This window comes from Oncorhynchus kisutch, linkage group LG30, assembly GCF_002021735.2.
Source record: "Oncorhynchus kisutch isolate 150728-3 linkage group LG30, Okis_V2, whole genome shotgun sequence".
Lineage (NCBI taxonomy): Eukaryota > Metazoa > Chordata > Actinopteri > Salmoniformes > Salmonidae > Oncorhynchus > Oncorhynchus kisutch.
In genome coordinates this window covers 1547660-1563671 of record NC_034203.2, presented here as the reverse complement: position 1 = coordinate 1563671, position 16012 = coordinate 1547660, and the positions used below count along the sequence as shown (strand labels likewise).

The 16012-nt window shown below is 44.5% G+C and overlaps 1 protein-coding gene and 1 pseudogene across 2 annotated transcripts in view; one reads left to right on the top strand and one right to left on the bottom strand.

Moving 5' to 3' along the window:
• pex5lb (peroxisomal biogenesis factor 5-like b) overlaps window positions 1–16012 on the bottom strand; it is a 159972-nt gene that overhangs the window by 41415 nt on the left and 102545 nt on the right. For both annotated transcript variants that reach the window (XM_031810683.1, XM_031810681.1), the window contains exons 3-6: window positions 6800–7030; window positions 1123–1252; window positions 681–768; window positions 275–373 (exon numbers count right to left, since the gene is read on the bottom strand). In XM_031810683.1, coding sequence (XP_031666543.1) covers window positions 275–373; window positions 681–768; window positions 1123–1252; window positions 6800–7030 — 548 coding nt within the window. The remainder of the gene's footprint in view (window positions 1–274; window positions 374–680; window positions 769–1122; window positions 1253–6799; window positions 7031–16012) is intronic.
• LOC116358698 (uncharacterized) lies at window positions 15284–15367 on the top strand (annotated as a pseudogene).

The following is a 16012-nucleotide window of genomic DNA, read 5'->3' as shown; positions in this document are numbered from 1 at the left end:
CTCTCATTGTAGTTATTGTATGTCTTTTGTTTTTGCTTTCATTTTTTATTCTATTTCCTATTATTATCTACCGTATATTACTACTGCATTGTTTGGAAAGAGCTCTCAAGGTAAGTATTTCACTGTACCGTTTTACACCTGTTGTATCCTGTGCATGTGGAAACTTGTAGATAACAGATGTGTAGGATGTTTTTAAAGTTTTAGCCATTACCAAACTACTACTTACAGCAAACAAATATCTTAGATTATGTGTGTGTGTGTATTAATCTCTCACCTCTACAGCAGCCTTTGCCCTTACAAACTCCTCCTCCTGGGAATGATGTCTGCCCAAGAGGTGACGGAGACTGGGCCGCACTTGTTGGGGTACTGGGTCCTGTAGGACACAGAAATGTGTACGTACACACACACACACACACACACACACACACACACACACACACACGCACACACACACACAGAAATGCAAGATCAGCAAAAACACCCTCACCTTTAACTGTGTGAGGGGTCACACTTATAATCCCAGAAGGCAATGGAGACACCAATATATCATTTAAAATAGCTTACGATACATCCTCACACTTTGTGGTGAAACTTGACCTGTATATGGTTATTTTCAAGGAAGATACCATAACTTCACATACTTTTCTATTAGTATACATGTTAATGGAGGTTCTGTAGACCTTTAGTGCTGATATGTGGTCCTCGTCATCAATGCTATTGACTTCAAATGAGTTTTTCACAGATGGATTTGTTTTAAACTCTGCTGACCTGGGGAGAAAGAAGGGTAAACATTTCTGGTATCGAAGGGAAATATATACTTCTACAATATACTCTAACACTACAGTTGTACAACAAAATAAAAAATCTGTTCACAACCACTGTTCATATTTCTAGTAATATTACATTTTTTATGTTTTGTTTCCTGTAACTTAACACATAATTGATTGAACTCCATTTCTAACACGTTAAGGCTTGACGTTTAAAGTGGACAAGATGGAAAGTATAGCCAAGGTAGGCCGTCAATGTAAATAAAAATTTGTTCTTAACTGACTTGCCTAGCTAAATAAAATGTTAAATAATAAATAAATAAAGCCTTTTACAGGCTTATAAAAATGTCTTTACCATATTAATTCACTGGAGGAGTGGTGTGAGGTGCACTTATTTTCGTATCGTCTCTTCCTGCTGTCATTCAGGGCACCTTCAGGGTGAAGATTCACTTCCTCCCATTTCTCCAAAGGAGAAGAGGAACTGACTGAGCAGAAGGATAAAGGGTGCAGACCTGTTAGCAAAATGCTATCCACAAGATATAGACAGAAACATAGAACTGTTAGCATAATGCTATCCACAAGATATAGACAGAAACATAAAACTGTTAGCATAATGCTATCCAACAACATGGACAAGAACATAGAACTGTTAGCAAAATGCTATCCACAAGATATAGACAGAAACATAGAACTGTTAGCATAATGATATCCACAATTTGCATCACTGTTAAGTTCCTATTGTTGGATAGCACTATGCTAACAGTACTTTGTGGATAGCATTATGCAAACAGTTCTATATCATTATGCTAATTACTTATTGTCCACCATAATTTGCAAATAAATTCATAAAAAATCCTACAATGTGATTTTCTGGATTATTTTTTCTCGTTTTGTCTGTCATAGTTGAAGTGTACCTATGATGAAAATTACAGGCCTCTCTCATATTTTTAAGTGGGAGAACTTGTACAATTGGTGGCTGACTAAATACTTTTTTGCCCCACTGTATCTTGATGTTAAGTTCAAGATTTATAAATTGCAATGGTTGGTGTGGATTTAGCTGGTTGTACAATTTACAATCAAATCTGTGTGTACGAAAGTTTTGAAAAATTGCCCCTAGGTCAGTCAGTGTCAGTAGCCAGGTTTACATACATTTTCACCCCAGTGGTGTGTTTCCCACCAAACAGACTTGTTGCGGATAAAAGTCAGTGTGTGATGACATAGTGCACACAAAATGTAATTATTTGCTTATGTTTTCATGTACCAAATAAAGTTCAATGTGTTTCCCTCACATTTTTAACTCTACCCATAGTCTCGTCTCAAACTGTTGCGTTAAATAGCAAATGTGCCGATTCTAGTCTTGGCACTTGCGCTCTAGCCAACAGCTCGCAGATACAGTGCAAGTAGGCTAGTCCCTGATGATGATTATTATGGATAAGAGCAAGAATATTTTTTATTTGTCAAGTGGCAGTCAAGCATCAATCATCATGTCACCAGAATAAGGCCCTCGATATTTATTAGAAAGGAGCATCAAGATCACTGTGCACTTTCACCACCCTGTGAAGTTCATCGTAAATGATTTCATCTGTAGCCTAATGAACTACATGGTTTCCCAAGTCGTAGTAGGAGGACCACACACACAATATCATTGCGTGACTCAAATTTTATTTCCATATGATGGTTATTATATCAATATTTGCACATAAAGGCGTTTCCAACTCCATTTCTCACATAATTTATTTTACCAAAATAAAAAGATCCCACCACGTCGAATGAACAAATGATCTATCAATATTTATACAATTTTACCGAAGCTACCTGTTTCCATCATAGCTGTCATGATTTTATTTTTTATACTGATTGACTTTACTAATTGACTCTAAAACTGTGAATGGAAACGTGGTTATAGAGACATCTAAATTAGACATTAGGCTAAGGACAGAGATTTACAATCAATCAGCAGCAGCATTTAATCATGTCACTGCATAAATCAAATGACAGTACCATGATGATGTTGAAAATAGGATAGCTGTGTGGCTTGAGGCTTTGCACTGGTCAATTGACCAATTTATTACTTACTGGCAAACTGACATTTCTACATGAAAGGAATTTGTCAATCCAGTGAAACCTTTATCTGGCCTATTTTAAAGTAGCTCTGAGCAGTGATTTGGGACACAGGGATTTAAGCCAAAACAGTAATAGGAATGGAGTGAAGAGATTGTTATGCCTTTTGTATCCTTCTCATGAAAAGCACATTCACTGCCTTCAGAAAGTATTTACACCCCTAGACTGTTTCCACATTTTGTTGTTACACAGTCTGAATTTAAAATTGAGCACATTAAAAATGAAAAGTTAAATGCCTCGAGTCAATAAGTATCCAACCCCTTTGTTATGGCAAGCCTAAATAAGATAAGGAGTAAACATTTGCTTAACAATTAACATAAGTTGCCTGGACAATAACAGGGTTTAACATGATTCTTAAACAAATACCTCATCTCTGTACCCCACATTTACAATTATCTGTAAGGTCCCTCAGTCAAACAGTACATTTCAAACACAGATTCAACCACAAAGACCAGGGAGGTTTTCCAATGCCTCGCAAAGACATTGAATATCCCTTTGAGCATGGTGAAGTTATTAATTACACTTTGGATGGTGTATCAATACTCTCAGTCACTACAAAGATACAGGCGTCTTTCCTAACTAAGTTGCCCTAGAGGAAGGAAACCATTCAAGCATTTCACCATGAGGCCAATGTATAGAGTTTAATGGCTGTGATAAGGAGACAACTGAGGATGCATCAACAACACTGTTGTTACTCCACAGAGTGAAAAGAAAGAAGCCTGTACATAATAAAATATTCCAAAACATGCATGCTGTTTGCAATAAGGCACTAAAGTAAAACTGCAAAAAATGTGGAAAGAAATTCACTTAATGCTCTGTATACATAGTGTTATGTTTGGGGAAAATCCAACACAACACATCACTGAGTACCACTCTTCATATTTTCAAGCATGGTGGTGGCTGAATCATGTTATGGGTATGCTTGTCATCAACAAAGACTAGGGAGTTTATGGTAAAAAGAAATAAACATATCAAAAATATTTCAAGAGCAGGCTTTTTCCAACTTCGTAACATTGCACAAACCTGAAATATTTTGTAAAAAAATGGTACAGAAAAGCTAATCAATGATTTGTCACTTTAAGATTAGACTACTGCAATGCTCTACTCTCTGGCTACCCGGATAAGGCACTAAATAAACTTCAGCTAGTGTTAAATACAGCTACTAGAATTTTGAATAGAACCAATAAATTTGATCATATTACTCCAGTGCTAGCCTGGCTTCCTCTTAAAGCTAGGGCTGATTTCAAGGTTTTACTGCTAACCTACAAAGCATTACATGGACTTACTCCTACTGTACCTATCTCACCGATTTGTTCCTGCCGTACATACCTACGCTACGTTCACAAGAAGCAGGCCTTCTAAGCAAACAACTGGATGCAGAGCTTTCTCCTAAAGAGCTCAGTTTTTGGTCGGCCGGTCCATGTGAAAGTCTTTACTCAAGACTCATCTCTTCTGACCCAGGGGTGCGAAGGTAAACAACAAGGCACTGGAGTGACGAACCACCCTTGCTGTCTCTGCCTAGCCGGCTCCCTTCTTTCCACTTGGATTCTCTGCCTCTGACCCTATTATGGTGGCTGAGTCACTGGCTTGCTTGCTCTCTCCCATCCTTCCTTTCCTTGGGCAAGTGCGGTGGGGAGATCGTCACGGGCTATACTCGGCCTTAGGACCATGCCTCAGGACGACTTGTCGCTGTCCTCATCCCCAGTCCACCTGTTCGTGCTGCTGATCCAGTTTCTGCTGTTCTGCCTGCGGCTATGGAACCCTGACCTGTTCACCGGTCATGCTACCTTGTCCCGGACCTGCTATCTCGAACAGCTCTTGCGCTCTTTTCTCTCCTTCTCTTCCCCCAGCACCTGCAGTCTTGACCTCTGAATACCTCTGAATGATAGGCTCTCCAACTGACAAATATTGTACAATTATGTTGTGTAAATCTCTTAGAGCCTTTATTTCTTAGGGGGAAAGAGATTAGAGACGTATCCAGAAAGACTCACAGCTGTAATCGCTGCTAAAGGTGACTAACAGTTTTACATTAGAGTGTTTTGTGTACAGTGAGGGAAAAAAGTATTTGATCCCCTGCTGATTTTGTATGTTTTCCCACTGACTAAGAAATGATGAGTCTATATTTTTAATGGTACGTTTATTTGAACAGTGAGAGACAGAATAACAACACAAAAATCCAGAAAAACGCACGTCAAAAATGATAAATTGATTTGCATTTTAATGAGGGAAATTAGTATTTGACCCCCTCTCAAACAGAAAGATTTCTGGCTGCCAGGTGTCTTTTATACAGGTAACGAGCTGAGATTAGGAGCACGCTCTTAAAGGGAGTGCTCCTAATCTCAGTTTGTTACCTGTATAAAAGACACCTGTCCACAGAAGCAATCAGTCAATCAATCAGATTCCAAACTCTCCACCATGGCCAAGACCAAAGAGCTCTCCAAGGCTGTCAGGGACAAGATTGTAGACCTACACAAGGCTGGAATGGGCTACAAGACCATCGCCAAGCAGCTTGGTGAGAAGGTGACAACAGTTGGTGCGATTATTCGCAAATGGAAGAAACACACAAGAACTGTCAATCTCCCTCGGCCTGGGGCTACATGCAAGATCTCACCTCGTGGAGTTGCAATGATCATGAGAACGGTGAGGAATCAGTTCAGAACTACACGGGAGGATCTTGTCAATGATCTCGAGGCAGCTGGGACCATAGTCACCAAGAAAACCATTGGTAACACACTATGCCGTGAAGGACTGAAATCCTGCAGCACCCGCAAGGTCCCCCTGCTCAAGAAAGCACATATACATGCCCTTCTGAAGTTTGCCAATGAACATCTGAATGATTCAGAGGACAACTGGGTGAAAGTGTTGTGGTCAGATGAGACCAAAATGGAGCTCTTTGGCATCAACTCAACTTGCTGTGTTTGGAGGAGGAGGAATGCTGCCAATAATCCCAAGAACACCATCCCCACCGTCAAACATGGAGGTGGAAACATTATGCTTTGAGGGTGTTTTTCTGCTAAGGGGACAGGACAACTTCACCGCATCAAGGGGACGATGGACGGGGCCATGTACCGTCAAATCTTGGGTGAGAACCTCCTTCCCTCAGCCAGGGCATGGAAAATGGGTCGTGGATGGGTATTCCAGCATGACAATGACCCAAAACACACGGCCAAGGCAACAAAGGAGTGGCTCAAGAAGAAGCACATTAAGGTCCTGGAGTGGGCTAGCCAGTCTCCAGACCTTAATCCCAAAGAAAATCTGTGGAGGCAGCTGAAGGTTCGAGTTGCCAAACATCAGCCTCAAAACCTTAATGACTTGGAGAAGATCTGCAAAGAGGAGTGGGACAAAATCCCTCCTGAGATGTTTGCAAACCTGGTGGCCAACTACAAGAAATGGCTGACCTCTGATTGCCAACAAGGGTTTTTCCACCAAGTACTAAGTCATGTTTTGCAGAGGGGTCAAATACTTATTTCCCTCATTAAAATGCAAATCAATTTATAACATTTTTGACATGCATTTTTCTGGATTTTGTTGTTGTTATTCTGTCTCTCACTGTTCAAATAAACCTACCATTAAAATGATATACGGATCATTTCTTTGTCAGTGGGCAAACGTACAAAATCAGCAGGGGATCAAATACTTTTTTCCCTCACTGTAGATCATTGACAAAAAATGAAAATTAAATCAATTTTAATCCCACTTTGTAACAACAAAATGTTGAAAAATTCAAGAGGTGTGAATACTTTCTGAAGGCACTGTAAGTGTCCTCCCAATATGAATGTCTAATGATATTGCTGTAGGTACACAGTATGAAGACAACTGCATGTTGTAACACTCAAACACACAACCCCCCCATGCACAAAACATTCACCCACCCCCCCTCAATCCAAACACACACATCGTGCAGTCAATACCTGACTCTAGGGAGACCCTCTCGGGTGCTCGTGGGGTGCGAGCGCTCGATGCGCGCTTCACCTCCACCTGGATGAGCTCTGTCTCATCTCGTCTATTCCCTCTCCGTGGGCTGTTTTTAGAATTTCCCTTATGGGGCCCCAAGGGGCTCGGACGCTCCCTGACGCTGACCTTCCTGCTACTGCGTTCACTGGGCTCGCTCAGGTCCACCAGGTCAAGGGCTGAGGATAGAACTGAGGAGACACACAAACAGAAGGTAATTTCTGTGTAGTCATAAATGTAGTTGTGTTACTGCTGAATTAACAACTTGGGAAACACTTTCTAGGAGAACATGTAAGGCATACAAAAGACTTGAGAGACAGCCTATTCTAATTCTATCCATCCCCCTGACCCTATAACCCTTCTATGCTTGCAGATCTGAGTTGTCTGAATAAGTATAAGCAGACCGTGTAGTGGTAGGACTTCTACCATATTGTTTACTTCTTACAGATCTGCAAACATCAAAGGGTTAGAGCAGTGTTTCCCAAACCTATTATTCTCCTCCCACTTCCACTTAGTTGATCTATTCGGTAACACTTTATTTGGATATTCCATCTATAGATGCTCACTTAGTTGATCTATTCGGTAACACTTTATTTGGATATTCCATCTATAGATGCTCAACAAACCATCTGTAGACTATCAGCAGCATTTCAACTGCATATCAGTTACATATTGGTTTCCTTTCATTGTAAGCCGTATATGGACAGCAATCCGTGCTTTGGTTTAGTTTCCTTAGCGGCACTGTTTCCACATGCTAATGCTTTAGCCTTTATAGCACAAATACCATTCAAGGCATGGCACCGATACTAGCATTTTTCACACATCATGTTCAAATTATCTCAGTGACGTTGTTGAGCTTCAATCGATTTTAGATACTTTCGTATGAATTGGACATGATGCGTGAAATCCAATATCGTTCCAATGACTTGAATGTGATTTGAGCCACAAATGCTAAAACATTAGCATGTGGAAACAGTGTCAGAGAGACTAAACAGAGGCACGGATTGCTGTCATACCTTGTCCATAGACTGCTTGCAGCAGAGGTATTCAAAGTTGGATTTGCAGTGGGGTCACCACTAGGAATTGCAAAAAATTAAGAGTACAGTTTATTCATCTTGGAATAGAATCCAAGATGGCGTAGCAGTAAGTCGTCCTGTCGTGTCGTGTCCCTGTATATTTTGTTTATATTTTGTTTATTTTTCGTTTTTTACATATTTTTCGTTTTTTACATAGCTATCCCTTTAAAAACATTTTGCTAAACCTAAGCTTCCAAATACGCTGGATCTTCACAACTAGCTATCTAGCTAAACTGCAACCCTGGATGATTACCCCTGGCTAGCGTTTCCACCCACTTAGCTTGAAGCTAGCCCGGCCTGCGCTACCACCGTAGCATACTCCTGAGCTACAATACCCGGGCCCACGACCGGTCTATCGATGTCACCGCATGAAGAGGAATAAACAGACTCACCCCATCGCGACGTCCCCCAAAGGCTAACTCTCTAGCCCTCGCTATCTCCCTGCTTGCTAATTCGGCCTGCTAACTGCTAGCTTGTCCAGCTCCGGTCCGCTAACTGCTACCTTGTCTAGCCCGGGCCTACAAACTGTTAGCTTGTTAGCACAGGCCTGCTAACCGCCTGAATCTCCGCGTCCCAAACGCCCACCGGACCCATATTTACTTTCTATCTCTTTTGACTTTTAATTTGTTTATACCTTCCGGAAACCTGCCTCACCCAATGTGATACGGAATCGCTATTATTTTTTATTTATTTTTAGAACACACTCAAGAACCTCCAGAAGCTAACCAGCTAACTAGCTACAAGCTATTTAGTCATTGTTCGTTTTTTTTACCTGGATAACACTCGCCAGTCCAGCTTCCCTTCCCCATCCACCGCTGCCCCCTGGACACTGATCTCTTGGCTACATAGCTGATGCACGCTGGACTGTCCATAAATCACGGTACTCCATTCTGCTTGTTTGTTTTATCTGTTGGCCCCGTTGCCTAGTCTACGCCATTTTACCTGCTGTTGTTGTGCTAGCTGATTAGCTGTTGTCTCACCTACTGTTTTAGCTAGCTTTCCCAATTCAACACCTGTGATTACTGTATGCCTCGCTGTATGTCTCTCTCAAATGTCAATATGCCTTGTATACTGTTGTTCAGGTTAGTTATCATTGTTTTAGTTCACAATGGAGCCCCTAGTTCCACTCTTCATACCCCTGATAACTCCTTTGTCCCACCTCCCACACATGCGGTGACCTCACCCATTACTACCAGCATGTCCAGAGATACAACCTCTCTCATCATCACCCAGTGCCTGGGCTTACCTCCGCTGTACCCGCACCCCACCATACCCCTGTCTGCGCATTATGCCCTGAATATATTCTACCATGCCCAGAAACCTGCTCCTCTTATTCTCTGTCCCCAACGCTCTAGGCGACCAGTTTTGATAGCCTTTAGCCGCACCCTCATACTACTACTCCTCTGTTCCGCGGGTGATGTGGAGGTAAACCCAGGCCCTGCATGTCCCCAGGCACCCTCATTTGTTGACTTCTGTGTTCGAAAAAGCCTTGGTTTCATGCATGTCAACATCAGAAGCCTCCTCCCTAAGTTTGTCTTACTCACTGCTTTAGCACACTCTGCTAACCCTGATGTCCTTGCTGTGTCTGAATCCTGGCTCAGGAAGGCCACCAAAAATTCAGAGATTTCCATACCCAACTATAACATCTTCCGTCAAGATAGAACTGCCAAAGGGGGAGGAGTTGCAGTTTACTGCAGAGATGGCCTGCAAAGTAATGTCATACTTTCCAGGTCCATACCCAAACAGTTCGAACTACTAATTTTGAAAATTACTCTCTCCAGAAATAAGTCTCTCACGGTTGCCGCCTGCTACCGACCCCCCTCAGCTCCCAGCTGTGCCCTGGACACCATTTGTGAATTGATCGCCCCCCATCTAGCTTCAGAGTTTGTTCTGTTAGGTGACCTAAACTGGGATATGCTTAACACCCCGCCAGTCCTACAATCTAAGCTAGATGCCCTCAATCTCACACAAATCATCAAGGAACCCACCAGGTACAACCCTAACTCTGTAAACAAGGGCACCCTCATAGACGTCATCCTGACCAACTGGCCCTCCAAATACACCTCCGCTGTCTTCAACCAGGATCTCAGCGATCACTGCCTCATTGCCTGTATCCGCTACGGAGCCGCAGTCAAACGACCACCCCTCATCACTGTCAAACGCTCCCTAAAACACTTCTGTGAGCAGGCCTTTCTAATCGACCTGGCCAGGGTATCCTGGAAGGACATTGACCTCATCCCGTCAGTTGAGGATGCCTGGTCATTCTTTAAAAGTAACTTCCTCACCATCTTAGATAAGCATGCTCCGTTCAAAAAATGCAGAACTAAGAACAGATACAGCCCTTGGTTCACCCCAGACCTGACTGCCCTCGACCAGCACAAAAACATCCTGTGGCGGACTGCAATAGCATCGAATAGTCCCCGTGATATGCAACTGTTCAGGGAAGTCCGGAACCAATACACGCAGTCAGTCAGGAAAGCTAAGGCCAGCTTCTTCAGGCAGAAGTTTGCATCCTGTAGCTCCAACTCCAAAAAGTTCTGGGACACTGTGAAGTCCATGGAGAACAAGAGCACCTCCTCCCAGCTGCCCACTGCACTGAGGCTAGGTAACACGGTCACCACTGATAAATCCATGATTATCGAAAACTTCAATAAGCATTTCTCAACGGCTGGCCATGCCTTCCGCCTGGCTACTTCAACCTCGGCCAACAGCTCCGCCCCCCCCGCAGCTCCTCGCCCAAGCCTCTCCAGGTTCTCCTTTACCCAAATCCAGATAGCAGATGTTCTGAAAGAGCTGCAAAACCTGGACCCGTACAAATCAGCTGGGCTTGACAATCTGGACCCTCTATTTCTGAAACTATCTGCCACCATTGTCGCAACCCCTATTACCAGCCTGTTCAACCTCTCTTTCATCTCGTCTGAGATCCCCAAGGATTGGAAAGCTGCCGCAGTCATCCCCCTCTTCAAAGGGGGAGACACCCTGGACCCAAACTGTTACAGACCTATATCCATCCTGCCCTGCCTATCTAAGGTCTTCGAAAGCCAAGTCAACAAACAGGTCACTGACCATCTCGAATCCCACCGTACCTTCTCCGCTGTGCAATCTGGTTTCCGAGCCGGTCATGGGTGCACCTCAGCCACACTCAAGGTACTAAACGACATCATAACCGCCATCGATAAAAGACAGTACTGTGCAGCCGTCTTCATCGACCTCGCCAAGGCTTTCGACTCTGTCAATCACCATATTCTTATCGGCAGACTCAGTAGCCTCGGTTTTTCGGATGACTGCCTTGCCTGGTTCACCAATTACTTTGCAGACAGAGTTCAGTGTGTCAAATCGGAGGGCATGCTGTCCGGTCCTCTGGCAGTCTCTATGGGGGTGCCACAGGGTTCAATTCTCGGGCCGACTCTTTTCTCTGTGTATATCAATGATGTTGCTCTTGCTGCGGGCGATTCCCTGATCCACCTCTACGCAGACGACACCATTCTATATACTTTCGGCCCGTCTTTGGACACTGTGCTATCTAACCTCCAAACAAGCTTCAATGCCATACAACACTCCTTCCGTGGCCTCCAACTGCTCTTAAACGCTAGTAAAACCAAATGCATGCTTTTCAACCGGTCGCTGCCTGCACCCGCATGCCCGACTAGCATCACCACCCTGGATGGTTCCGACCTAGAATATGTGGACGTCTATAAGTACCTAGGTGTCTGGCTAGACTGCAAACTCTCCTTCCAGACTCATATCAAACATCTCCAATCGAAAATCAAATCAAGAGTCGGCTTTCTATTCCGCAACAAAGCCTCCTTCACTCAAGCCGCCAAGCTTACCCTAGTAAAACTGACTATCCTACCGATCCTCGACTTCGGCGATGTCATCTACAAAATGGCTTCCAACACTCTACTCAGCAAACTGGATGCAGTCTATCACAGTGCCATCCGTTTTGTCACTAAAGCACCTTATACTACCCACCACTGCGACTTGTATGCTCTAGTCGGCTGGCCCTCGCTACATATTCGTCGCCAGACCCACTGGCTCCAGGTCATCTACAAGTCTATGCTAGGTAAAGCTCCGCCTTATCTCAGCTCACTGGTCACGATGGCAACACCCATCCGTAGCACGCGCTCCAGCAGGTGTATCTCACTGATCATCCCTAAAGCCAACACCTCATTTGGCCGCCTTTCGTTCCAGTACTCTGCTGCCTGTGACTGGAACGAATTGCAAAAATCGCTGAAGTTGGAGACTTTCATCTCCCTCACCAACTTCAAACATCAGCTATCTGAGCAGCTAACCGATCGCTGCAGCTGTACATAGTCTATTGGTAAATAGCCCACCCTTTTCACCTACCTCATCCCCGTACTGTTTTTTATTTATTTACTTTTCTGCTCTTCTGCACACCAATATCTCTACCTGTACATGACCATCTGATCATTCATCACTCCAGTGTTAATCTGCAAAATTGTAATTATTTGCCTACCTCCTCATGCCTTTTGCACACATTGTATATAGACCCCCCCTTCGTTTTCTACTGTGTTATTGACTTGTTAATTGTTTACTCCATGTGTAACTCTTTGTTGTATGCTCACACTGCTATGCTTTATCTTGGCCAGGTCGCAGTTGCAAATGAGAACTTGTTCTCAACTAGCCTACCTGGTTAAATAAAGGTGAAATAAAAAAAATAAAAAAATAAAAAAATAAAAAAAATTCTATGGGACAATATACATTGAGTGTACAAAACATTAAGAACACCTGCACTTTACATAACATAGATTTCACTTGGATTCACTTGGTCAGTCTATGATCCCTTATTGATGTCACTTCAATCAGTGTAGATGAATGGGAGAAAACAGGTTAAAAAATGATTTTTAAGCCTTGCGACAATTGAAACATGGATTGTGTATGTGTGCCATTCAGAGGGTGGATGGACAAGACAAAAGATTTAAGTGACTTTGAACAGGGTATGGTAGTAGGTGCCAGGCACACTGGTTTGTGTCAAGAACTGCAACGCTTTTTTTTTTAACGCTCAACAGTTTCCCGACCACCAACAAAAGGACATCCAGCCAATTTGACACAACTGTGGGAAGTATTGGAGTCAACATGATCCAGCATCCCTGTGGAACGCTTGACACCTTGTAGAGTTTACTCCAACTTGACACCCTGATGAACTGAGGCTGATCTGACGGGAAAAGGGGGAATGCAACTGAATATTAGTTTTCTTAATGTTTTATACACCGTGTAAAAACGTTACTGATAAAAAACAATATTAAAAAAAATACAATTTTATTGAGTAAATGCATATACTGGTTTTCCTAGAGAGTATATATCAACTGATGGGCATGTTGCAATTGTGCAATTACCAACACTCTAGTAACGCTCTGTAGACATGCATTGGGACTATGGAAATAAAGTGATTAAGTTAATATGCAATAATCAACCAATGTTGGGATGACTGAAATGACCTTTAGACACTGGAGCACCCAGGGAAATAAATCAAGAGGGAAGTTAACAAACAACCACTAAGCTTAAACGTGTCTCTTTCCTGTTGGTGATGAAGAAACGCATCAGAAGCACGATGTTAAACTCAATGTTTTAATGAACAAAAATTGTCTATCAACATTTTTGGCCTAATTGCTAAAGGCTGCCAGTGCATGTTGGGCCATTGCTCGAGGAGAGTGAGTGAAAGAGAGAGACATTGCAGCACCAGGGAAGTTGAATTCAATTTGGGGAAAAACTCATGTACGTTTTTCTTTTTTTGAACCGGTTCTATTGAATGTAACAAAGTACCATCTTCCTGCAACAAGGAAAACATGTTTGTCCTCATCTTAGTTGAAGGGGGAAGTAGCTCCCCCTTTCTCTTCATCTCTGTGACCTTTACTTGAATATCACCCACCATGCATAAAGTTGCTGTTACGGTTTTCTTCCGAGGGAGAGGCGGACCAAAATGCAGCGTGGTAATTTTGATACATGTTTAATAACCGAATAAACATGAACAATACAAAAACAATAAACGTAACATGAAAACCTAAACAGCCTATCTGGTGCAAACTAACACAGAGACAGGAACAGAATCACCCACCAACCAAGGACCAAGCGGCGTGGTAAACAGAGGCAGCAGCAGCAGGAGAAGCAACAGGTGCAGCAGGAGCAACAGCAGCAGCAGCAAAAGCAGCAGCAGGAGGAGCTAGCACGGCAGAGCGGCTGGAAGCCCGAGAGGCAGCCCCAAAAATGTATTGGGGGGGCACAGGGAGAGTGTGGCAGAGTCAGGAGTCAGACCTGAGCCAACTCCCACTGTTTACCGTAAGGAGCCATGGATGGAATTGGAGCTATCGGCGAAGCTGAGTGCTGAGTATGAGAGTGTTGAGGATATATTGGACAGAATAGAGAGAAGGCTGTTGGTTTGGCATAGTATGCAAGGCATTCGCCCTGAGGTGCGTGTCCCCAGCCCGGTACCACCAGTGCCGGCACCCCGCACCAGGCTGTCTCTCCGTCCCATCAACACAGGTGCTCCCGCCTGTTCTGCGCTGCCGGAGTCTCCCGCTTGTTTAGCGCTGCCAGAGCCTTCCTCCTCTACAGCGCTGCCGGAGTCTCACGCCTGTTCTGCGCTGCCGGAGTCTCCCGCTTGTTTAGCGCTGCCAGAGCCTTCCTCCTTTACAGCGCTGCCGGAGTCTCCCGCCTGTTCAGCACTGCCAGAGCCGCCAGTCTGCATGGAGCAGCCAGAGCCGCCAGTCTGCATGGAGCAGCCAGAGCCGCCAGTCTGCATGGAGCAGCCAGAGCCGCCAGTCTGCATGGAGCAGCCAGAGCCGCCAGTCTGCATGGAGTAGCCCGAGCAGCCAGATCCGCCAGTCAGCCAGAATCTTCCAGATCCGCCAGTCCGCCAGTCAGCCAGGATCTGCCAGAACCGCCAGTCAGCCAGGATCTGCCAGAACCACCAGCCAGCCAGGATCTGCCAGAGCCAACTACCTGCCTGAGCTTCCTCTCAGTCCCGAGCTTCCCCTCAGTCCCGAGCTTCCCCTCACTCCCGAGCTTCCCCTCAGTCCCGAGCTGCCCCTCAGTCCCGAGCTGCCCCTCAGTCCCGAGCTGCCCCTCAGTCCCGAGCTGCCCCTCAGTCCCGAGCTGCCCCTCAGTCCCAAGCTGCCCCTCAGTCCCAAGCTGCCCCTCAGTCCAGTGGGGCCCTTGGTGAAGGTTACTAGGCCAAGGTTGGGGGCATGGGTCGCCAATCAAAGGACGCGATGCAGGTGGACTAAGACTTTGTTGGAGTGGGGTCCATGTCCCGCGCCGGAGCCGCCTCCGTGGACAGTCGCCCACACGGACCCTCCCCTTTAGGTTTAGGTGTGCGGCCGGGAGTCCGCACCTTGGGGGGGGGGGGGATTTTCGAACAGGGAGTCGGAAATGGGGCTTGCTCCGTCCGCTCCACGCATCGACCCGGTATTGCAGTACCTCCGGGAACGGGGCAACACTTTTCTCCCGTTGTCAAGGAAAAATACTCATTCACAAAGCTATGTAAACAGCTAGCTTAGCTTAGCTTAGCTTAGCTTAGCTAGCTAGCAGAAGAAGAGAAGGAAAGAAACATTCAAACTGAAAAAAGGGCGAAGCCATAAAAAATAAAAAATTGGGGCAGGATAGTGTGTGTGTGTGTGATTGTCTCTCTCTCTCTCTCTCTCTCTCTCTCGCTGTGTCTGTGAGGGGGGGGGGGGGGTTTCTGTCACGCCCTGGTCTAAGTATTTTGTGTTTTTTAAATTATTTTGGTCAGGCCAGGGTGTGACATGGGTTTTTTATGTGGTGTGTTTTGTCTTGGGGTTTTTCGTAGGTATCGGGATTGTGGCTTAGTGGGGTTTTCTAGCATAGTCTATGGCTGTCTGGAGTGGTTCTCAATCAGAGGCAGGTGTTTATCGTTGTCTCTGATTGGGAACCATATTTAGGCAGCCATATTCTTTGAGTGTTTCGTGGGTGATTGTTCCTGTCTCTGTGTTAGTTTGCACCAGATTAGGCTGTTTAGGTTTTCGTATTACGTTTATTGTTTTTGAACTGTTCGTGTTCTTTCTTTATTAAACATGAATCTAAATAACCACGCTGCGTTTTGGTCCGATCCCTGCTACA